This window comes from Thunnus maccoyii, chromosome 23 (assembly GCF_910596095.1).
Source record: "Thunnus maccoyii chromosome 23, fThuMac1.1, whole genome shotgun sequence".
Taxonomy (NCBI): domain Eukaryota; kingdom Metazoa; phylum Chordata; class Actinopteri; order Scombriformes; family Scombridae; genus Thunnus; species Thunnus maccoyii.
Window position 1 is genome coordinate 18,146,028 of NC_056555.1, and position 22,994 is coordinate 18,169,021.

A 22,994-nucleotide genomic window follows, 5' to 3' on the forward strand; every position below is an offset into this window, starting at 1 on the left:
CAGTATGGCCCGTGTATGTTCTCATTAATGGCTTTTCAATCTCATCCTATACGTAGAGCAGAAGCAAGATTAAAAAATGTCTTTTTCTGTTTAAAAAAAAAAAAAAGAAAAAAGGATTAGATTGGAAATAGAAAGCGTACGTGATCCTTCTTGTAGTTATTTGATGTTGAATGCTGCGGATAATCAACTATGAGATCTAGGAAGGAGGGATGATGACAGAAAATGAAAATGTATAAAAGCTTCGAGCAAGTCATAGTTCAAACAAAAATGAAGAACTTGTGAAAGACACTGAAAGACACAGGATGGACTAATTTATAGAGGGCAAGGGACTTTTCAATGCGGTAATGTCAAACCGTATAAACATCCGTGACTAGAAGGAAAAAAAAAAGTTTTGTCATATCTACGTGATGGTGAATCTCTTCGACTCATGTCACGAAAAGACATTAACGTTTCATATTTGATGAATGAGTGATGGAAACGCCAAAAAAAAAAGCATCGTCCATCGTCCGAGCCGGTCTGCCTTTAAAAAACTTGCTGCTCGCTGCTGTTTTGTTCTTAACTGTTGTTGGGATTATATATTCTCTCTCTTTCCCCTTTGGGTATTTGCGCTGTGGTAAAATAAACAGCCTTTCATTTTTTATTCCACTCCTTTTCTGAGAAGAAAAATACATTTCTCCTGATTTCCGGGATCTCAAAGACGAGTCAACAATTTGAACTTTCTCTTGCTAAAAAAACCCAAAGCCTCAAAAAGAAAGAACACTTGAGTGTATCTCTTCCGCCTGGTGCACAATAGCTTTGAGGCCAATGAGTGAGGGAATTGCTATGAAAAAAAAAACAAAAAAAAACAACAACAACACAGAGACAGAATGAGGACCAGAGTGAGAGGAGTGAGAAAAACTCCAATGACATATCATCTGCCCTGTTATGTAAAAGTAAATTTGTGTCATCATCCAAAAAACACAGAGCTCCGATGCTTCAGCTCGGAGCGCCTCAGTGTTCCCGGCAGTCACCTTTAACAATAGGATTAGTGCCAAGCTGGGTAACAGAAAAGGCAGAGGAAGGGGATGATAAAAACTGCCTGGGATCACTGCTATCACTGATGGAGCCTGAACCCCCAAGGGAGCACTCGTCTTTCTGTTTGATTTGTTCTCTGTCATCTAGTCTGTAGCCAGTGGGCTGGGGGCTGTTTGCTTGGCACGGCGTAGCCCTTTTATCCCCCCCTCCCGATTGAGAGAAAGAAGGAGGGGAAATAGCTCTGTGACCAAACGCTGAACCCTCCTCCTCCACCTCCTGCGAGGGAGCGCCGAAGGAAAGTGGCATTGACCCACATACCTGATGCCTCCTGACGTCTGTGTTGATGACGGGAGTTCTTTGTGTCGACGCCGCGCAGATGCGAGCGTCTGATACCGTGTGATACGACTTGCTCCGACCGTCGCTTTGCCTCTCTGCGCGCTTTGTAAAGATGACCTACCTGTGGTACTTAAGTGAATTTAGATAGAAGTCAATATCCTCATAATAAAACACCTCTGTCTCAATCCGGCTGATCACTAGTTGTCAGTGTTTGGGAGGGTTTGCAGTCCCAATCGATGAGAAAATAAATTACCACTGGCAACCTCGCCAGAGGGCTGAGGAGAGAGGTTGAGCCACAACTGCAATTCAACCACAGTCCCCCCCCCCTTCCCCTTCCCCTTCTAAAAGAAGATTGAGAAATACTTGCAGTAATGAGATAGCACCTGGGTGATAGGGACCGTATGCAAAAGTGATGGATTTGTCTCCATTTTTGACTCTCTCTTCTTCAAGGGATTTAGCAAGACAGCTAAAGTGTCTGTGATTGGCACCGGGCCCCTCGGCCTCATTTCTCCAGTTGCGGGCTTCTCTCTGAGTCAGCCAAGCGTGTAAACACACATCAGCTTAGCGGGCGCTGGTCCTGCCCTTTGCAGGTGCTCACTGTCAATCCAGGAGGTGGTAAAGTAAATAAAAATCCATCTGACAACACAGCTCGGACCATCTGCAATCAGGATTTATGTTCGGCTTTGGTTACTCACACTACAGCACTCATACTCATCAAATGAAGTACATTATTGAAAACAAAAACAGCAGGGACTTGTAGCAAGCTATCAGGCTTTAATTAAAACTTGAGGATTTGTTCCAGACTACCTGCAGAATTTGATTCGCAGAGTTAGCAAAAGCCAATTTATTCCCTTTGGTTGAGAAAATTGAATCAATCTCGATTAAACGTGACTCACTTGTTTGTAAATAAGAGGCACATTTATCAAGTTATAGACCTTGATCGTGATGCTGAGAGGAAGCTACAGCGGCTGTAACGAAGAAACATGGATGTCCAGCTCAAATTACAGACAAGACAAAGTGAACTCTGTTTAAATTGGGACTTAACTTTGATCACAATAGTCTCAACTCATTTTGATTAACATCCATTTTTAATGAAGCCACTTGCAGCAGCCTCGGAGGAAATGTGCTTCAGTAGTGAACAATGTGTCATTGATGGAAATGGACATTCTTGCAGAGATAAAGTGTAGGAATTAGCCACTGCATTGCAGTGCCCCATGTTTAATGCTTGCTGATGAGTTTTCATCTATCACCAAGGTATACTAAAACTGTATTCTCATTAGTAAGTATTAAATGTGATGCATTGCAACGCAGCTTCCCCGAAGGTCTCCATTATTGTAATTGGATGAGTGGGTTTGTAAGTTTAACTGCAAAATCTTTTACAACAAAATCTTTTATGTACTTTTAATTTCCCCCAAAACTTCTATGAATGTATTTTTAAAGATAAGCCCTCAGCTTAACTCAGGCTTGCATCAGGCATACGAATATTGATTGCAGCATTAAAAATGTACCATTTGAAGCTATTTGCACTCAAACGTTATATTTTATGACTGACACCATGTGGAAAATCACCCAGACAAAGCAGCTCCCATGATACGCGTCTCATTTGTGTTTTATTTGGGTCAGTTTTAGCCCAGCAGACGAAGCAGAGCGCCAGCCACATTGATGTCTGTATTAGTGTCTCCTGGCATACAGATGAGAATACGTCTGGTCTGAGAGGAGCTCTGTGATTTCCATTTAATGAGGTTGAGAATAGCCCCAGTCTGAGCAGGTAAGGCCAGACTGTGTTGACCTTTAACACCCCATAACCATCAGTCACAAGAGCCGGACAGATTGCAAACAACTGACCGAGGCGCTGACCAAATCATGCATATCACTCAATGTGAAGAGGCTTGAATCTGTCAGTATGGCAGTGAGGACGTTCGAAAGAAGTCAATTTTGAGTTAATCTCTATCTATCTAACCATCAATCTATATGGCTATTTATCTGTCTAGATAGATAGAAACAATATATATATAATTATTTCAATTAAAAATATATATATATTGACAGGGATATGGTGGTACTTTCATTACTTTTATACTATAATTGATTTTTTTTATAATAACAATATATCAAATGACAATGTGGACAAAAAAATCAGTTAATGCAGGTTTAAAGCCCGGCATTAAACAGATTAGAGATGTATGATTAAAAAGTAAGTTAGAAAAAAGAATATATATATATATATATTATAAATGCAAAAGACATGGTGCCAACACAGAGTCAAAAATGAGGAATTCACGCTTATTAGGGCATTTGACCCAATGTGTGATTTAGCAGATTTGGGTAGTGCCCAGTGGTCTAAGGGATTAAGCGCTGACCGTGAACCGTAACGTCCTCCAACTGGTGTCATCTCTCCACTGTCACTGTTTAATAGCAAGCATGAAATCTTCCTTCTAGTTTTGAATCAAAGAATTTTAAAGTTTAAAAGCAAGCCCATGTAACTTTGCCGCTGCTTTGGCCACAAGAGGCATTGAGAGGATAATGTTACGTAAATGGTAGAGTAAAAGTGGCACAAGTAGAAGACAATGAAATGACTTATTAATAAGTCAGTTTTGCAGGATTATCAATGTAAAATTAGTTAACATTAGCTATCATTAGCCACCATAAGCTACTTGTCATACCAGACCGAGTTACACCAGAGGTTATGTATTATGTAAACTGAGCAACCGTGTGTTTTATCGCTTATGAATTCAACTTTTCATTTATAAGAGGAAGGATGGGTTATTTTTTAAGCTCTTGACGATCAAAATAAACACTGAATGATATATATCAATGTCAGCTGATATGAAAAAGACTTAATGTGCAGACATGTTTGCCATCACCAAACTTATCTATCTACCTCCCTATATATGGTCGTTGTGTCTCTCTTACAATTACCACTTCTCGATCGAATCCCCAGCATCCTGTCCGCCAGCAGCATGACAATGAGACTTTTTACTTGCCATATTTACAACAGACCTCTTGAATGAGCACTAGAAAACATAAAAAAAAATCATTCCCCATAGCTGATAGATTACTTTTTATGCCACCTCAAGCTCTTAAAAGATTCTTTTTCTCTTTATGTTTATGACTCGCTTCTGAATGTTGTACAATATACTATTCGAAAGCCACAAAGAGTTGTGATCGATAACACTTTTCCACGTAACTGCATGGTTATATGGTCACAAGTACTGCCAAACACTCAATAAGGCACGACCTTCACCGAGGGCACGTTGTGGTCAGGGAGGGAACACCAACAAAACAATTATCTCAGCTCATTTCCCCTACTGGCAACCCACCATACATCATTGTTTTATCAAAATCGAAAAGGCTTGACTGAATACAGATCCCGAGAACTTCTCTGTCCGTCGATCGATGGCTGATTATAGCTCCTGCTGTGGTTAAAGCACCTCTCATCTCAAGCCAAGTACAGTCTTACAGCAGCATGAGTCAATAAAGATAGTTGCCATATTACAGGCCACATTACAGCCATTAAATTAATGCAGGGAGATTTAAGTTTGTGTCATTGTCTCTCTTCTCCATGTGAGCGTATTTAAAAGGCGTAAAAGAAATGTTACTGTTTCATTAACTTGGGCTGATAAAGTTGTTTTTTTTTTCTGTTGTGAGCGCTGGTACTTTGAGGAAGCGCACAGAGCTCAGAGATGATGAGCCTCATTCAACCGGATGTGACATTCATTAGATTTAGGCCATTGCAGTTATTAATATTTTAATATAAAAAAAGAAGGACCACAACAAAGACTTCAAACATGGCGTTGTTCTGTCTCGCCCGCGCTAAACCTGTGATTTGTCAAGTCGAGAACTCAGCCAAGCTTCAGGATAGTCTCATTATGCAATTGCTATCATCAAATGCACCCAGTCAGGGCTTCACTTGAAGAGTTTGCTGTGTCTCCTCTTCTTGAAAGGAACCGGAGAGATAAAAAGAAGGTCTCTTATCAGTTTCTCCGCTCGTTCCACAATCTCCCATTTTCTAGACTGGCTTTTATTCCACTTCCATAAGCATATTAAAACATGTCAAGACATAAAAATCATTAGCCCTTGTAGTCTGACATTTAAATGCAGCCAATTCTCTGAGTCATTTGAGGACACCGTGCTCCTCTTGTAGAAATGTCAGACTAATAAGGTACAAACAGCCACCGTAATCCAATTCAGTGTACAACTTAAAGCATAAGATGCAATCAGTGTATTCAGCCCTCTGGTATCCCGGCAACATCTCTGTGTCTCTTTTCAACCCTCTAATGTTAAATTGTTCCTGCTAACCTAGGGAGTAGGAGAGAGAGCAGCCTGGTTACTGGCAGATACGCGTGTTCATTTCTGCCCAGCAGCTTTTGCAAACAAGGTGTTGATGTTGAAAGATTTAGAACACTTATGAAACTCAGGTCATTTAAATAGGTCACGCTAGTAACAGTATTAACGCCGCTATGATAAAGCGTAATATTGTAACGAATTCCATGATTTAATTATGCTGCCCATTTATCCTGGATGTTTATTGGTCTTTTAAACCTTTAAATACTAATTAATTACTTCTTTGAACTATCACATCATATGGTGTAGTTTACTTTTCCTATTTCAAACCCACCATATAGATTGATACAGTGACAGATACAAAATATAAACAAGACCAAAAGTCCATTTTCTTTTTTTACAAATGCATAAAAAAGGCAAAACAAAAATTAAAGGGCACATATTGTGCTTTTTGTGATTTTCTGTTATTTATATACTGTTATGATGTCAGATGTCTATGTTAAACATGGTCAAACTTGCAATGTTACCTCTATTTCCTCCTCGTCATGACATCAGATTGTTCTCACATGCCCACAAACAGCTGCATAGTCTTTGTTGCTAAAGTTGTTCTATTGGTTGTTCACGTTGTCCATTTGCATATTTCGGATCAGACTCTGGCTTGAACATGCACAGATAATATATTTGAGAAGTTTCCATTTCGAGTAATGAACGAGAAAAAGAAGTGAAATCTGTCTACTATTGTTCACTACTGTTGTAGCTGCCAGAACCGCCGAGTGGCAGCTTCCAGGAGCTAACCAATCAGAACAGAGTGGGCTCATTGGGAGGGGGGCCTTAAAGAGACAGGAGCTAAAACAGCCTGTTTCAGACAGAGGCTGAACTGAGGGGCTGCATAAAGAGCCGGTATAACATAAGATAATGAATTTTTTTTTTAACTGCAAATCATACAAAGATATTCCAGTAGAGCCCCAGAATATAAGTATAGACCTGGAAAGATGCTGATACGTCCCCTTTAAAAGAAAACATAAATATTGGACGAAAAGGGAAATGTGAACAGTATTGAAGTCCCACGGAAAACGCCATTATTTTGCTATTGAGCTTTCACTGCGGCTGGATGATTTCAGCTGAAGACAAAGACTTGCTGGGATAAAATGGAGCAATTCGAGGTGGGATATGATGACACACGACATGTGGGTGGTGGTGCTGCTAGTATTGCTGGTGGCGGCTGTGGCCTTAATGGCAGTGCAATGTTTCTGTATTGGCCTGTGTGAATCTCTGTGTTGCACATAATGTAGTAAGGACCTTTAAGGTGCTGCTGACTGCCCAGATTACAGGATTACTGCAGTCGTGGACTGTACACCTTATAAGTCAGGCAAAAGCTCCAATCCTTTTTCTGGCAATGGGGATTTATATCATTCAAATCCTCCCTGCGGCTAAGATAAGAAAATATTAATATAATCTCACAGAATTGTCACTGGCTGAAATCATTCTGATGTGTGCAGCCCCAGGAATGTTAATTAATGCTGGGGTCACCAGAAAGTCCTATCAGGAAAAGCAGGGCAAATATTTGAACTAGCAGAGGTTTGTTGGATTTATCTACCAAGACACACAGCTTCAAAAGATAACCCAAGCAACCCTCATGTATCTTTAAAGTGGGCTTTGTATTCAGCCACTGTTTTGTCCGGGTCATGGCTATCAGATAATTTATCAAGCGAATTATGCGCATCACACTCCTCGATCTGTTGTCCCGTGTTTTTATCACTCCCAGTAGGAACACATACCGGCGAAAACACACGCATGCACACACACATAGAGGACTCGCAGGGGTCAATGAGGGATTGTGCAGCTCCATCCAGCAATCCATATCTTATATTTGCCCCAACATAATATGCACTATCACGTGACAGAGGCCCTTTGGGTGTCATACTGGCAGAGCAAGCACATCCATCTGAGCCCTAAAGAGACCCCGGCTCCCCTTCCGTAGATGAAATAAAGGGAAGCCGGGGGCCAATTTGTTTCCTCGAGAACAAAACCACATACAGGCTTTTGCTCTAGTCCACAGAAAGTGAATTCTAATACACCAGATAAGGTCCGCCATGATGCAGGTGATGATCAGATTTAGTTTAAGTGTTTTGTGGGCTTCAAGCTCGTTAATGTAGCTCTCCGTCTTCACCGGGGAGATCTCTGTGGCTTCAGCCCTGCAGCCTATCATGTCATGCCACAGCTGATTTGACATATCGATGATGACAGGCGACTTTGGCCTGAACTGAGCTAAATGACCCACATAGAGACGGTTAATGCATGGTCCTCCTAGTCCTGTAACAGCTTCATGGAGCCACCACTAAGATCAAGCCTACCAGTCAACAATTTCATCTGTTTGATCTCTTTAAGCATCACTTTTTTTCTTGCGTGAATCTTGTAGAAAGGAGAGCAATTCCATTATCATCCCGCTTCGTCTATTCAAGATGACATGAATCGCTGAGAAGGTAAAAAAAAGAAGAAAAAAAAAAGTAACATGTAACTCAATTCCAGCAGAAAATGATTGTGAGCAATTCCCTGACACAGGCACCATTTCCTGACTCGCATACCATTTTTTTGATAGCAGAGCAGTGGGGAAAAAAAAAAAAATCTAATACAGATTTGGGTCATCACAGACAGCAGATTCATCCGGCTAAAACAAAATTGTCATCACTCTGCTTTGCTGAGCTACAGTTTAAAGGAAAGGAAAGGGAGGAAGCCAAGAGGGGAAATGGGTTAGCAAAGAGATAGAGAGAGCAGCTGTGTTGTGGTGTATTGCGCTGTCCCTGTCAGGCTGGGCTTATTGAATTGATGTCACTCCTTTAAACTCCAGTGGTCGCTGTGTGCAGGTGTGTGTGTGTGTATGTGTGTGAAGGAGAGAGGAAGGGAAATACTGATAACTGTGGTTTTCCTGTGAATCTGGAGGAGTTGGCAACCTTCCAGCGACTCAAGAAGGACTTCCAGCAGCCACTCCAATAAGATTGAATTTACCTCCAATTCAGCACACATTTGTGTTTGTGAAAATGTCAGGGTGTGTGTGTGTGTGTGTGTGTGTATGGGCCTTTGCTTGTGTGTGGGTGTGCGTGAGCAACAGGCAGGTGTGTTGTTTCAGTCAACCCCTCCTACACATCTTCGACTACACACTGAGAATAGCTGGCAGGGAAAAGACCTAAACTCTGTTACTCAAAAAAAAAAAAAAATTCTACTACATCACACATGCCTTGCAGTGTCGGTGTGAGATTGTTATCAGAAGTTTGTCAGCCATTACCAAAGGGAAAAATCAATATGTGACTGAAAAAAGGTACCTGGTCTTTGGTGAGAGTCCCTTGAAAGCCCTGGTGAAATTGTGCATTTAATCCAATTTATATGGAGCACTCAATTCATGTGTAAGAGACAAAATGAAAGCACCCTCTGATGAAATGGATGTGCTACAGTATTTCTCTTTGACGACAGTGGAGCTCGCCGCTCATGAGTCACGATGTGAAGAGCATGAAAATGATTTGCTGATGCGTCACAAGTATTTGAATCTGAAAAGATCAAATATTGATATGGCAGAAAGTATAATTCAGTTCTGGTGCCCTTGTCCCCTTCTCTTTCTCTTGTCTCTCGGGTAGCAATTACAATTATGACTAAACTAGGGGGTTAATCTTATAATGTCTTCTCCACACTGTGCTCTGACTCAGCTGCTGCTGACAATAATATTTTCACTGCAGCAATTTCAATATTCAATGGAGTTTTATTATCTATCAAACATTACTGAGTGCAAGCATGGTTAGAGACAAAAAGACACTTGTGATGTTGATTAGGATTTTCAAAAATTGGATACACTGACAACGCAAAAAGTATAAATTGATATACTGTAAAAGTTCAGATGTATTGAAAGTTAGGATCTCTGTTATCTTCCTCTTCTCTTTCATTTTATTATACACTCTAATTGGAACTAGGCCAAATTTCACTGCCTTCAATTTTGCCATCAGCTGTGCTGCTGTGCACGTAATGATAAAATCTCTAAAAAAACCCTTGAATCTTGAATGTGTGAACTCAAAGTGAATTTTGGTCGGTGGTGTGATTGCGTATAAAGTCATTGTTATGATGCGAGTGGATGTGAATTCATCCTAAAGGGTGATAATTAAGCAGTGAGAAAGATGCACCTGTTTGTTCCCAGGCTTCATGACCTTCAATTCATGAATCTACAAGAAGGAAAAAGGTCTGGAGGACAGTAACAGAAAAAAAAAATGGAATTCCTGATGCATTTTGAGATCAGAGTCTGAGCTCTCACACAAACACAGCGTAGGCACACTCCAGGCACATATTGGTGTGTATAATGCAGGCTAGCTACAGCTAACGCCTGCTCAGTCACATCTAAAACTAACAAATTTAATAATGTTCATTAATCATTTAGAATACGTCATGAATAAGCTGTTAATAACAACATTTGGGTCACCAATTTACATAAAAAAATCCTTTTGATAGTGTTTAGCTTCCTTTAGCATAACATCAGCTAACCTTTGTCATGCTAAAGTCCCTAAAAATGTGATTTCAAATCTAAAAGTGGCTATAATCAATATTTTATATATATATATGTTTACAATGGATCACATCACTATTTGAATGTGAAAGTGGTCGCTGGTAATGTTAGTTATGAACCCACAATGAGTTATCATTCGACTCTGCAGTTCCCCTGCATTTATAGCATTTTTAGCTAATCGTTTTGAAAATTTGTCAGCGTTATGGCATCCACTTAATACTTTAACTATTAAAGAGCCATTAGTTTCAACTTATAAGATGGATAGATAGATAGATAGATCGATAGATCGATAGATAGATCAGTAGATAGATATATCAAGTTTATTTATAAAGCACATTTAGATAGATTTAGATAGATAGATTTGTCCTGAGGGATAATAATGAAGTGGAGGGGACTCTGCCAAGACCATCTTTACCTCTCTGTCATTTGTCCTCCCCCATTCCTTCATCTTATGGCCCCCCATAATTCACTAGATTTAGTTCACATTTTATTGTCCAGCTTAGCTGCGTAGCACAGCAGAGTAATAGACTATTGACTTTTTGTCGCATATTTGCAAATAGGCTTGTACAAGGGTAAAATAAATATGAAACTGTTATGCTTCACTGATAATGTCTTGGCTGCAGTCATCAATACCTTCCTCAACCTAAAGGAAGGAGCTCCATCCACACACAATTCAGTTCCATTAAAGTGATGCCAGAGCAGTCCTGATGCTCTCTGCAAAGTATAAGGCGGTGAGACAAGTCTGACTGGGGTTGTCTCTGCTGTGTGTTAGCCTGCCTGTCCTCATTAGACACAGAGAGATTGACACAACCCCTCCCCCCTCCCAGCCCCAACTTCCCCATTCCCCTTCAGCCCCGATGAAGCTCTGTGAACACTCGCAGGGTGTGAGCAATAATGAATCACTATTAGCCTGGGTCACACTGGCTGACAACCAATTTACAGGGAAGGAGAGGCTGCAGAAAGTGACATCCAGGTAAATGTGAGAGATTTATCCTGAAGTAACACAGGTATTTTCAAAGCAACTATCATAAGCGGATAAGACAGATTATGTCTTATCTCTTGATATCTGTCTGTTTACCTCAAGTCATTTTGATGACACATCTGCAGGAATTCTGCAGCATAATTTCAGTATTTTTATGGTGCTGAACTTATCTGACTTTGCCATAAGTGGGGACATTCTGACATCTAGTGGTGTTCAATAATTACAACAACAGGAAGAGATGACTGATTTCATTTCAGCATATATAGTATGTGAGAAATATTTATTTAATATGTGGCTTATAAAGAATTATGAGGCTGCACAAGCATGATAACAAGCCTACTAAGTTCATTTTATAACATTTTATATCACAAAATTCCACAAAGCACTGAAACCTTTAGTCATACTCCTATTATAATCAAAATGAATGATAATATATGTGATAATGCAATGATTTCTGATGTAAATTATGAACACCAATAGGCTTGTAAAGACATTACAGTGTGTTTATGATGTTCTGCACCAAACATCCATGAATTAAACGCTTTACTGGCACTGAAGAGGGGGCCCAAAAAACTCTGAGTCGTTCCAGAAGGGAAATGAAGAAATTAACAACATCTGCTCGAAAGTAAAACCCTCCTTTACAGATGACAAACAGACCATCTGTGTTGCCAGTCTTATGTCAACAAAGGATGGAGGCCGCTGTGACTGCCATGAACTGCAGGAAATGAAACTCCTGTTGAAAGTAAGTTTTGAAAATCTAACTTTAAGTTCTTCTTGAAGGCTGGCCAGACTGCTCCATCAATCAAGAATAAGACAGGTTTTCACTCTAATTAGTAGGGATGCGATTAATTGGTCGATATGCTCCCGTCCGACCAAATTCTCATTGGTCGAATAATCGCCGTGTTATTTTCATAAGGAAAAAAGTGCTACATCAATAGCCTTCTAGGATTAATCTATTATTTCCTGGGGGGAGAGACAGACTAACAAATTACCTGTGAAAACGGGGGGTGTATTCAAAACACCCCCGTCGTTTTCACAACTTTGAACTCGCCCGACCTAATGGAGACTGCCAGGTCTAACTGTATTCAACGTTTACTGAGCGTTTACTGAACGAACTAAACGTTTACTGAATCAGTGTTTCTCCTATAATTATAACAACAAGAATCCCTGCCAGGCCAAAAATATATATTTTAATGCCAAAAATAAAGCCAAATATCCATTCATTCGGAATCAATAGCGTTTGGGAGCCTTTGTGTAGCGCTGTTCCGAAACGCCAGTTAACCGCTGTGTCGTTGCCTAGGAAACTCTTGGTAGCGTAGCTACGTTAAGGAATAGCGCAGTACGTATGTGTGCGTAGCGAGTGGCAAAGAGTGAGCCGCAGAAGAGTGATGGTGAATTGAGCGGAGCAGAGGAAAAGGTTAGTAGAATGTTGTCAGTCTGGCAGTAAATGTACAGTACAGACTACAATGTGTCAGTTAATAAATGCTGCAGCTTCTCAAGACCAATAAATGTCACATCTGTTATTTCCCCAAGTGCTTGAAAAGTAAAGGGGGTTAGCTCCAAAGTTAGCAACCATGGGTTAGCCTAACCTGAAGATGCTAAACAGAGAAATAGAGGAGAAATGTGTGGCTGCTTAATTCACTCTGTCCCATAACATTATGTAAGTTACGATTTCGACCAAGATGTTCTTTGGTTGGCTACAGCCTTACTAATTAGTGAAATCACCTTCTACAAATAGGCTATGGATCATAATGAAAAGTTCAAGACTCCACCAAAAGGTGAAGAGATTGGATTTTTTTTTACAGTATCAATGTCCTGTCAATTCTTTTCAGTAGGTCATTGATCCCTGCCTGTTCATTAACTGCCCAGTGGGAGGCAAAGGTTATAAAATGTAAATGAAACATAACTAATAAACCATCAAATTATAGAATAAATAGCACAGCCAGTAAACCAACATTATCATAATGGGTCAATTCTGTGTCCTATAGTTTTAGAGAATATAGAGATCGTTCACGTCTGTTCAAACACAGCGTGTTATCAGGCCTCAGCTCACCGGAGACCAAAGCACCTGTGAGGAGACAATCCAAAGAAGTTTCTACTACCCTTACTACACTAGTAACAAGAAAGGCAATGTGGGGCTAGAGATGGGGTCAACTGGACTCCAAATGGACAGAATAAAAAATAAAGATGAATAGAGTCTGCACACTGACTGCTCGGAAGTTGTACTATACATTTATCATGAAGAAAGAAGCTTTTTATTCCTCATTTTTCTCTGTCCATTTATTGTTCAGTTCTTTGGAGCATGAAACCAGTAACAAATGCTTGCTGGACAGTTCCAGCAAATGATAAAAGAGGATGAATCCTTAAAGAAATATAAGTGTGACTAAGGATTTCACCACCAGAGCAGACTTAAATGATAAAATCATAAGTGTTCAAGCATTATAATAAAATCAATTAAATGATCTGGGACAAATTTGAAAAACAACACGGGGCAAACTGCTGTAATTTGCTGTTAAATGACTGATTAAATGACCAAATTAGTTTGTTGAACACTCACTGCATAACGAACCTTTAATAACATGCAAAAACGGTCATTAAAGTACCCACTCAACTACATAACACTCTTCTCTTAACATTTGGCATTAGTTGTACACTGAAACAGCCACTAGATGGCGTCATATGCTGAGAGCTGTTGTGCTCATTAAAAACCATCATGGAAATACTCATGTTTTATAATGAACATATTTTAATTTTCTTTAATTGTGGTGCATTATTTGCATTTTTCAGTTTTAATGTTTATATATTTTGAGGATGAATGTAAGGCTTTTATTATTACTGAGTGAAGATTATGGATTTTACTTAACCCTTACAACTTCTCTGACTCTAGACCCTAAAACAGAGGCAGTGTCTGTAATTCCTCATGAAAAGAGCAATTGAACCACTTTTTTTTTCTTTTAAAATTGCTTGAAGGATTTTTAGAGCCCTGAAGAGGTCAAAGTATTCCACTAAAGAAAAAGCGAAAAAATTAGAAAAAAGACAAGATAATTTGTATAATAGTTAATAATAGAATATTTTTTCTTCTGGTCCTTCAAATGATTCTTAATATGTGTTTAAGTAATGAGTGAAACATACATGAGACGTGGTCTTTGACTCCATAACTGCAGCCAAGCCAGCACTGCCTCTTTTTTTTTTTTTTAAAGATACATGGTACATTATTGTGGACAACATTCAAGTTTATATAGCATAAATAGATATCATAAATAATAATAGAATTAATGATAGAAAATTATAATAAATTAATGTAGGCTCATAATTAGCAATAATAGTAATAAAGACATCAATTAAACTGTAGAGATGGGTATTAGGAGAAGAATACTTGCTCTGTGTATGTGAAGTTTATCCACTAACAGTTTGAGATTAACAAAGAAAACAAAACATCGATTTTAAACTGTAAATGAGATCTTGAGAGTCAGTAAAGGGTTAAAAGTGCCAGCCTCTGAGACGCCGCCTCTTTTGGGTGAGTCAGCATAACAGGAAGCAGGAAGTGCACACACAAACAAGTACGTATCTCTGTCTTCTGGGGTGTCAGGTACGTGTGACTCTACCTTATTTTATATGAAATTGACAGTTACTGTAATGGCTTTTAAAGGCTTTAAAGACTGATTTGTGTTCAGTAGTCTTCATAAGGATAAGTAAACAGACTACAAAGCAAGTAACTGTGGGTATCAACTTTCACTGTGTTTGACCAGTGCCTGCACCTTTGCCCTACTTTCATTTCAGAGTAAAACAGTGCAGGTGTCAAAATGGCTGGCAGGCTCTCGCTCCCAGAGGTGGATCTCTCCTGTCCCATATGCTGCGACATCTTCAGGGACCCTGTGGTCCTTAAGTGCAGCCACAGCTTCTGTGCACCCTGTCTACAGGAATACTGGACTGCAAGGAGACAGAACCGTGACTGCCCTCTGTGCAGAACGCAGTCTGTGGATGATCCTGTTCCCAGTCTCACTCTTAGGAACCTGTGTGAGTCTTACATCCAGGACAATGAGGGTGTGGAGGAAACGGCGGGAGAGCTGTACTGTGATCCGGGGGAGATCTGCCCTCTTCACGGAGAGAAGTTAAAGCTCTTTTGCCTGGCGGACAGAGAGGCTATCTGTGTGGTTTGCCACACCTCGAGAAAGCACAAACAGCATGATTGTTGCCCTGTTAGTGAGGCTATTGTGGATGTGAAGGTAAATATTTCACCCTCAGGATAAAATACAATAGAACTAAGGTGGATTAATGATATTCTTTTCCTTGCTGCATGCTTGGGTAGAGAAATAATTATGCACTTATCAGCTTCTATTTAACAGGCTTTCAAATAATTTTCCCTCTTAATTATCTTCTCAGGAGAAAATGAAAACTGCCCTCAGCTCTCTGCAGGAGAAGAAGGATGCTTTTGACAAAATGAAGAAAAACTGTGAGGATACTGTGGCGCACATTGAGGTGAAGAGCTGCTTTTGATTTGACATTTTTCATGCTATTTATAGGCCATGTTGGTTATATCCAAGCTGTGCTCATAGAGGTTTTTTTTTTCAGGTCCAGGCTCGATTTGTGGAGAGGAGGACCCGAGAGGAGTTTGAAAAGCTGCGCTGCTTCCTTCATGCCGAGGAGGAGGCCAGGATGGAGGAGCTGAAGAGGGAGGAATTGCTGAAGAGTCGAGCGATGAGGCAGAAGATTGAAGAAATGACCAGAAATATAGCGTCTGTGTCTGAATCCATAAGAGCTTTAGAGGAGGAGATCGCCTTGGAAGGCGTCTCTTTGCTTCATGTGAGTTTGTTAAATGTTTGAAATATCAAAATGCATGCATACTGTGTCAATGAGTCCTTCTTCAAACATATTAGTGAAGCCTATTTTTTTCTTTTTTTAGAAATGCAAGAGCACGCTGGCAAGGTAAAAAAAAAAAAAGAAAAAAAAAGGCTTTGAAGTTTGAACCTTTTTATCTTTCCTTTTCCTTCATGCTGTAACAGGAGATTAAAAACTGCTTATTGCTGTTGTCTGCAGGGCTAACTGCTCAGTTGAAAATCCAGCTATGGCTCCAGGAGCGCTCATAGATGTGGCTAAATATCTGGGCTCTCTGTCGTTCAACGTATGGAGGAAGATGCATGAAATTGTCAAATACAGTGAGTACAAGCCAAACTATTCAGGTCATAAAGGGATATATGAGGAGGTTTACAGCTGCGCTTGCTTCATGAATTCCTGAGGTGGAGGGAAGGTTACAATTCTGAATGAACAATAGTCTGTATGTTACTGCAGACAGCTGACAATCTGCCATGTTTTCTTCAGCCCCAGTGACTCTGGATCCCAACACCGCTGCCCCATGGCTCGTCCTGTCAGACGACCTCACCGTCGTCTGTGACAGTGATGAGAAGCAGAAGCTGCCCGACAACCCGGAGAGGTTTGACCCTGACACCGGTGTTCTGGGCCGCCAGGGTTTTACCTCAGGCAAGCATGCCTGGGATGTGAATGTGGGAGAGAATACAGCGTGGGTTGTCGGCGTGGCTAAAGAATCTGTCGAGAGGAAAGAGAAGGTGTCTTCGGTGCTGAAGAACGGCTACCTGTCTGTGTACTTTTACCACAAAATGTACTTTGCAGGGACTTCACCTTTAACAAGGCTCAACTTGAAGAGGAGCCCGCAGAGGATCAGAGTGCAGCTGGACTGTGACAAGGGCAGGGTGTCTTTCTACGACCCCCATGACAACACACACATCTATACGTTCAAGCATGCTATCACTGAGAAAGTCTTTCCTTATTTCTGGGTGGGTTGTCAGCAGGTTCCTTTGAAGGTTGAACCACTGGAGGTTTCTGTGAAAGCTGTTGATCATAGCTGAGAGCATATTTATACTTCACAACTAGTTTTCTTTAACGCAAAACTACCAGGGACTCTTTTGCATTTCACATATTTTGAGGAGAACACTCCGAATATAAAATCAAATTGCATCATTTCTGCATTTTCTTTCTGGGTCCAGTACAATATCCTGCAACTTTTTGCAATTTTCAGTTAAAAAAAATACTTAATTTGCACTTAAACTTGATTTCTGCACTTTGATACTTTAAAAAGATTTACTTGAAAGGTCTTGTCTGAGCTGTTGATATGAAGCAGAATGTGACAGCATAGAGATTAATCATATTTTATGACATAGCCTGGGGAAAAAAAACAGCTGTTATGTGACTAAAGTTTGAAAAATGATTGTGCATTTGCATGTAAAGTTCTAATTGTTCATCCTTTTATGGAGTCCAATTCTGTTAATAACAACTTACGTGTGGCAAACAGCACTAAATATGCTTTATGTGCAAATGCTAATGCCGTCACTGAAATTTGAGCATCATTGTAAAAATAAATCATTTGCAAATATGACTTCCCTCAGTGTTGTTACCTGTGAGTCCTGTCTGTAGTACAGACCTACAGCACTGTACATATTATGCCAAAAACAGTGAATTGATACTTTAAATTAAAAGATTTGGGAGCACTGTATGAATAGGGTGAGGAGAGGTTTGTACATACTAATTCCTTATGAAATTAGTACATGTAAATATTCACTCACAGTTGACATTTCAGCGGATAAAACTACATGAATATGGGACATGGCCTCCACAGCGGTAGAGAAATGTGTCATTAATTGTAATCCCCCATGAAGACTGACTTCTCAGCACTTTTTACCCCCTCAGACACTAAAAAGGTCTCTAATTTTCTTTTTTTTAATAATTAGAATTTGTCAAATTCAATTATTCAGTTAACTGCTGAGTTTGTGTAAATTCTGAATCCCTTAATGAAGATCTGAACGCTGCCTTGTACACGCTGCCGGGAACAATCTGGTGGAGTTCTTTAACCTAAAAATAGTCAGGAGTAATGCTGTGTCTTCATGTGTAAAGTTTTTTTAATTTTAATGTAATGTTTTCTCATGGTTGCTTACAAATAAATACATCAATTTAAAACAATAATTTCAGAAACTGGTCAATTTTGAGGGATTGTTGTGTTTGTATTCACAAGGAAAATGTATTTTGTCTATTGAATTATTTTTGTAGTAGCAAAACACAGGCCTATATACACTCACCTGCCACTTCATTAGGTTCACCTGTGCAATCTAATGCAACCCGACACAACAGCTCTGCCATAAATTCTACATCTATGAAGCTTATACATCAGTTTTTGTTGACATTATCAGAAAGGTGATAATTCTACATTATGTTTATCATTGAGGTCGTAGTGGTGGTGTTGGTATACCGGAGTGCATTATATGAATATGAATGGTGTTCCTAATATTTTGTCCACTCCATTAACATACATGAGGGGGGCAATATATCAGGAATACTTTTCAATATAATGCACTTAGGTGTACCTAGTTGCAATTAATTTGGATCTGTATCTGTAAAAACTCTAAAAATGTACTAAATGATCGACATTTTTTTTTTTCAATTATTGGTATTTTATGAGTATTTTGGTGCCCCACCCCCCTCCCTCTTCAATCTGTCTCACGAGCACACACCCGTTAAACTTTGCAGGTCTGCACGTGACGTTATCATCATTTTCTTCATCGAAAGGACAGGAAAGGACACTTACTTCACTTATCTGAGCTATTTTTGATTTTCATAATTTTCATTAGATATTCGATCATTTAATTTGTGTGAATCACTCTTATTCCAGCAAACGGACTCAGCGTTAATTACAGGCCGTTAATTACAGCAGGACTGACGGGTAAGTTAATGTTAGCTCGTTAATTAGCCTTCAAATGCGGTTATTAGCCACTTATAGCCGCCATACTTAAAGTGAAAAGAGCTGGTAGGTAAGAATCTGATTTAAGTTAACAAGTGCGACCAAAATGTATAGTTTATGCTTGTAAAAACTTTGGTAAAGTTACATTTGAATAAATTATGACCTCTAGTCGGTGCACTTCAATATAGCCACCAAAATGATAAGCAAAAAGCTATTTTCACCTTAAGATAACATCATTTAGTTTGATTCTTGACAGTGAATTTCGAAGTTTGAAGAATTGCATTGTCTCATATATTTTCTGCAGATACAAGCTGATAAAAGATACTAGCCTGAGCCTGAGCTACCATGACCTTGGAGCCAATTTACTAAAAATATTTACAAAAAATTGATTTTCACAGGAAGGCCAAGATGACCGACCTTTCATCTAACAGAGGAACAAAGAGAAATTTGTCAGCAGATGTTTCAGCGTCAGAGTCACAGTGCAAATCTTCCAAAGTCACCTTGCTGAGCCCGTCTCTTCTCCTCCTGGAAATCCCTGCTGACACCAACACCAGCCTCCCAGTATGGGAGGCCATGAGGTCCCAGCAGATAACCATCGCCTGGACCGTCAACCCCTACAGCATCAGTCTCCATTTAACCCCCGTGACCTCAAAGCAAAGGAAGACTACAACTCCCAGGAGAAGTGAGCGCACCTCCAACGTGGCAAAGATCACAGAGCCTCCTATCGTTATGGAGCCTCAGATAGTCATCCAGTCCATCAGTCATCAGCATGGCGCCTCCCAGAACACCTCCTGCGTCCTGCTCACATTCCCCCAAAACACCTCCCAGGCCCTGCCTAGCTCTCCATATCAGAAAGTACTTCCAAACCCAGCCAACTCATTCATTGTCTCCCTACCTCTCATCATCACCCAACCTCCGCCTGCTCCTCAGCCCAGCACCCCTGTCATTAAGGGGGTTTTACCTGCAATCAAGAACCCCCCGAAAGCCGCCACCATTAAGCCTCAAGTGGCGGCTAAGCCTCCTGTCGCCTCTCTGTTTCACACGAAGAGCTCCTCTGACATCCAAATCTGTGACAATTTCCTCTTAAGTTTGTGTCACGCAGGGAAGACGTGTAAGATGCACCACACTCCCTACCCCTTTCACTGGCAGTTGTGGTGTGTGATCAACCACCAGTGGGTCGACATCAGCCCTCGCTCTCAGGTCATACTTGAGAGGATCTACTGCGATGTCGACCAAGAGGCCATTTCAATCAAGGACGGGTCAGTAAGAGGGAAGAATGTACTGTACGGTATATCTACAGTTCCGTAAATGGGTTTCAGTTGTAATCTCACAATCCTGTTCTGTCCAATATTCCCTTCAGAAACGCCCACTACCGTCTGATCTTTGATTCAATGGAGTTGGACGACCCTTCTAAATATGACGGCGTTAGACGACTGACTAACTCTGATAGTCTCATTAGTAACCCTTACTTTCCCAGTAAATGGCAAATCTACTGGTGGAACTTCGGCTGGGAAGAGTACGACAAGGTTAATATTCCTTTTTTCTATTCTTTGATTATCTTTTTGTCCTTTTCCTTATCGTTTCTGTCCAATTTAATATCCCTTTCTTTGCTCTCAACAGCTCTCTTCTGTTCTAGTTTTATCTCTTTCGTGGTTAAATTGCACCCACTCAAAGTGCCACTTACCGGCAGCTCCTTGACCACTGATTGGTCCGTCTCTTTGTAGGACACGTCAGCCTTGCTGCTCAAGAAGATGAGTGAAAAGGAGCCAGAGTGTTCCTTCCGTATCGGCCAGCAGGAATACAAGGTGGACTTCACCATGATGACCCAGACCAACGTCACCACCGGGTTCCAGAGAGCAGTTCGCTGCAGACCCGTCTACCGCTCACCTGATTCCATGCAGCCTTACCTGAAGTTGGTATCCTGCCTCTTTCTTTCTGTCTTTTTTGTTTTTGTTTCATTCTCATGAGAAGTCGACTGTTCAATGTGTCAGGTGCATGCAGATTTTTCAGAATAGTGACAGTCCGCAAACTGCTGTGAAGGCTACAGGGTCAAAACTAGAACTCTTAAGAAAAATATGATTTGTTAGAGAAGCGTTCACACACACAAAGGACAATCTAAAAATACACTGTGTGTTTCACACTGTGTATAATTGTGTATTGGAACTTCAGTTTCCATATATTTTACTTTTACTCCTTTTACACCCAGGACAGTAATCCAGACTGACCCCTGCCAGGCTGTCAGTGATCTTTCCGGGTCCGACTTCAGCGTGGACCCTCTGGAGGAGTTCTGCTCCTGGTACCCTCCGGTGTGGTGTCTGGCCTCAGAGCAGGACTACAGCCTGGTAGATGTTCCGGCTGGCACGCAGGCATACCGCAGCGTCCAAAACCTTTTCTACGAGAGCCTGTCTGAGACCAAGACAGACATCATCGGCATCCAGCAGGTCCAGAATCTCCTCCACTGGGACAAGTACCAAAGGTCTAGCTATTGTTTTTGTCTCTTGTCTAAAAACCATAAAGTTCATATTTAGTGTACTAACTCATGTACACAGGGTGCGTAATGGAAGCAACACGTTAGCTGAACACCAGCAGCAGCTTTAGTCCTCCGTCAGTGTCCACACAGGATGCGTTCAGGTACAGTGTTGAGTGAAGGACCCCAATGAATCTGTAAAAACATTTGCGTTGTCATTACAGGCACAAGGCTTACATGCAGAAGCACACCAAGTCTAAGGAGCCTCTGGAGAGACATCTCTTCCACGGGACAACCAAAGAAGCCTCAGAGGAAATCTGCCACAACAACTTTGACCCTCGCATGGCCGGCATCAACGGAGCATCCTTCGGTTACGGCTCCTACTTCGCCAAATCCGCCTCCTTGTCCAACGACTACTCGGCCATGGTGGGGCCAGGTGAGGTTCGCTGCATGTTCCTGGCCAAAGTCCTTGTGGGGAAGGTGAGTTTGGGAAGGAAAAACTACCGCCGCCCCCCGCCGCTCAGCTCCAAGACAAAGCAGTACCGTCTCTACGATACCTGTGTGGACATCATGGACAGACCCACCATGTTTGTAGTCTTTGATAGCTGTCAGTGCTACCCATACTACCTTATCAAGTACAGAGACCTGCCCAAAGAGATTGTTATTTAATGAAGAGGGAAGCCATTGATAGCAGGGGAGTTAGTTGATGTCAATTGTTCCGACATACAATCTTCAGTGTGTCCAGTTCTAACATGACCTGAAATGTTATCAATTTATCAAATGTTATGTTTTGCAGTTGCAGCAAATGTTCAGTTTTCTTACATAAAATACCCAAAATATAGATCATGTGCAATGAAGTTCTACTTGACAACAGCAACATAAGCAGACAGTTAAAATGTTCAAATGCATTCCAAAACATATGAAGCACTTTTTTCACACGGTATCAGGTTTTCTTATTTTATTTTATTTCTATTGTCTGTACTGTGCCAAAAAGTTAAATTAAAAAATAAGTTCCAACAAAAAAAAAAAAGTTTTTTATTTTGGTTATTTAAATGTTTTACATGGATGGAAAGAAGTACTTTTGTTTCGCTCTCAAAGGTGTTCTGAATCAAGTTGACATCAGTCACGTTTAGGAAAATAAACAGTTAACTAAATTCATTAACCTCTCAGTATATTAACATGATACACAAGTTTGATCATCCATTGATATTTTTTAACTGTTGAAATACAGCCAGACTGGAATGTCTTTCACCAAAGTCTCTTGTAATAAAAGCATATATATTTCAAAATATTCTCTATAAACTTTTATCTCTGTCTTCAAAACTCCATTGCACGCTTTCTTCATAATTTTTGAGTACAAAATGACAAAAATTGATTTTCACAAACTGCTGGCACAGTTTTTTTTTGAAAATATCTGTAACATTATTGAATTCTTTGAAACTAACAAGATATTTGTAGTTTGCATGTTGAGGATTGTAACTGACAGGCCATTTGGACTAGAAATATCCTACTGAGATAGCAGTTAAGTCTACCCCTGAAAACCATCTTCCGGCAGGATATCCCACTGAAGACTTTTGAGTAATGAATCCAGATTCGGTTGTATTAAAGTAACTGCCACTCA

The 22,994-nt window shown here is 40.4% G+C and overlaps 2 protein-coding genes across 3 annotated transcripts; both read left to right on the forward strand.

The window, feature by feature from the left end:
* Nucleotides 1–12,468: 12,468 nt before the first annotated feature.
* On the forward strand, nt 12,469–17,550 carry LOC121891172 (E3 ubiquitin-protein ligase TRIM35-like). Of its 2 annotated transcripts, none has more exons than XM_042403957.1 (7): nt 12,469–12,576; nt 14,940–15,385; nt 15,543–15,638; nt 15,732–15,962; nt 16,063–16,085; nt 16,197–16,315; nt 16,479–17,550. In XM_042403957.1, the coding sequence occupies exons 2-7, from the start codon at nt 14,963–14,965 to the stop codon at nt 17,021–17,023; spliced, it is 1,437 nt and encodes a 478-aa protein (XP_042259891.1). In that variant the 5' UTR covers nt 12,469–12,576; nt 14,940–14,962; the 3' UTR covers nt 17,024–17,550. The 2 variants fall into 2 exon arrangements, with proteins under 2 accessions (XP_042259891.1, XP_042259890.1); XM_042403956.1 differs by lacking the exon at nt 12,469–12,576 and adding an exon at nt 12,737–14,748.
* A 1,093-nt stretch (nt 17,551–18,643) lies between these two features.
* On the forward strand, nt 18,644–22,664 carry LOC121890949 (protein mono-ADP-ribosyltransferase TIPARP-like). Its single transcript, XM_042403610.1, has 6 exons — nt 18,644–18,888; nt 19,305–20,165; nt 20,267–20,432; nt 20,631–20,818; nt 21,113–21,382; nt 21,598–22,664. Exons 2-6 carry the CDS (start codon nt 19,315–19,317, stop codon nt 22,040–22,042), a joined length of 1,920 nt encoding a protein of 639 aa, XP_042259544.1. The 5' UTR covers nt 18,644–18,888; nt 19,305–19,314; the 3' UTR covers nt 22,043–22,664.
* The last annotated feature ends 330 nt before the right edge of the window (nt 22,665–22,994 follow it).

Bases quoted from the DNA above. Each gene is read 5' to 3' on its own strand.
- LOC121891172 (XM_042403957.1), top strand. From the start codon at position 14,963: ATGGCTGGCAGGCTCTCGCTCCCAGAGGTGGATCTCTCCTGTCCCATA. The intron at 15,386-15,542 runs GTAAATATTTCA...TTATCTTCTCAG, and splicing joins AGGCTATTGTGGATGTGAAG to GAGAAAATGAAAACTGCCCT. The intron at 16,086-16,196 runs GTAAAAAAAAAA...TGTTGTCTGCAG, and splicing joins TGCAAGAGCACGCTGGCAAG to GGCTAACTGCTCAGTTGAAA.
- LOC121890949 (XM_042403610.1), top strand. From the start codon at position 19,315: ATGACCGACCTTTCATCTAACAGAGGAACAAAGAGAAATTTGTCAGCA. The intron at 20,166-20,266 runs GTCAGTAAGAGG...TATTCCCTTCAG, and splicing joins GCCATTTCAATCAAGGACGG to AAACGCCCACTACCGTCTGA. The intron at 20,433-20,630 runs GTTAATATTCCT...GTCTCTTTGTAG, and splicing joins GCTGGGAAGAGTACGACAAG to GACACGTCAGCCTTGCTGCT.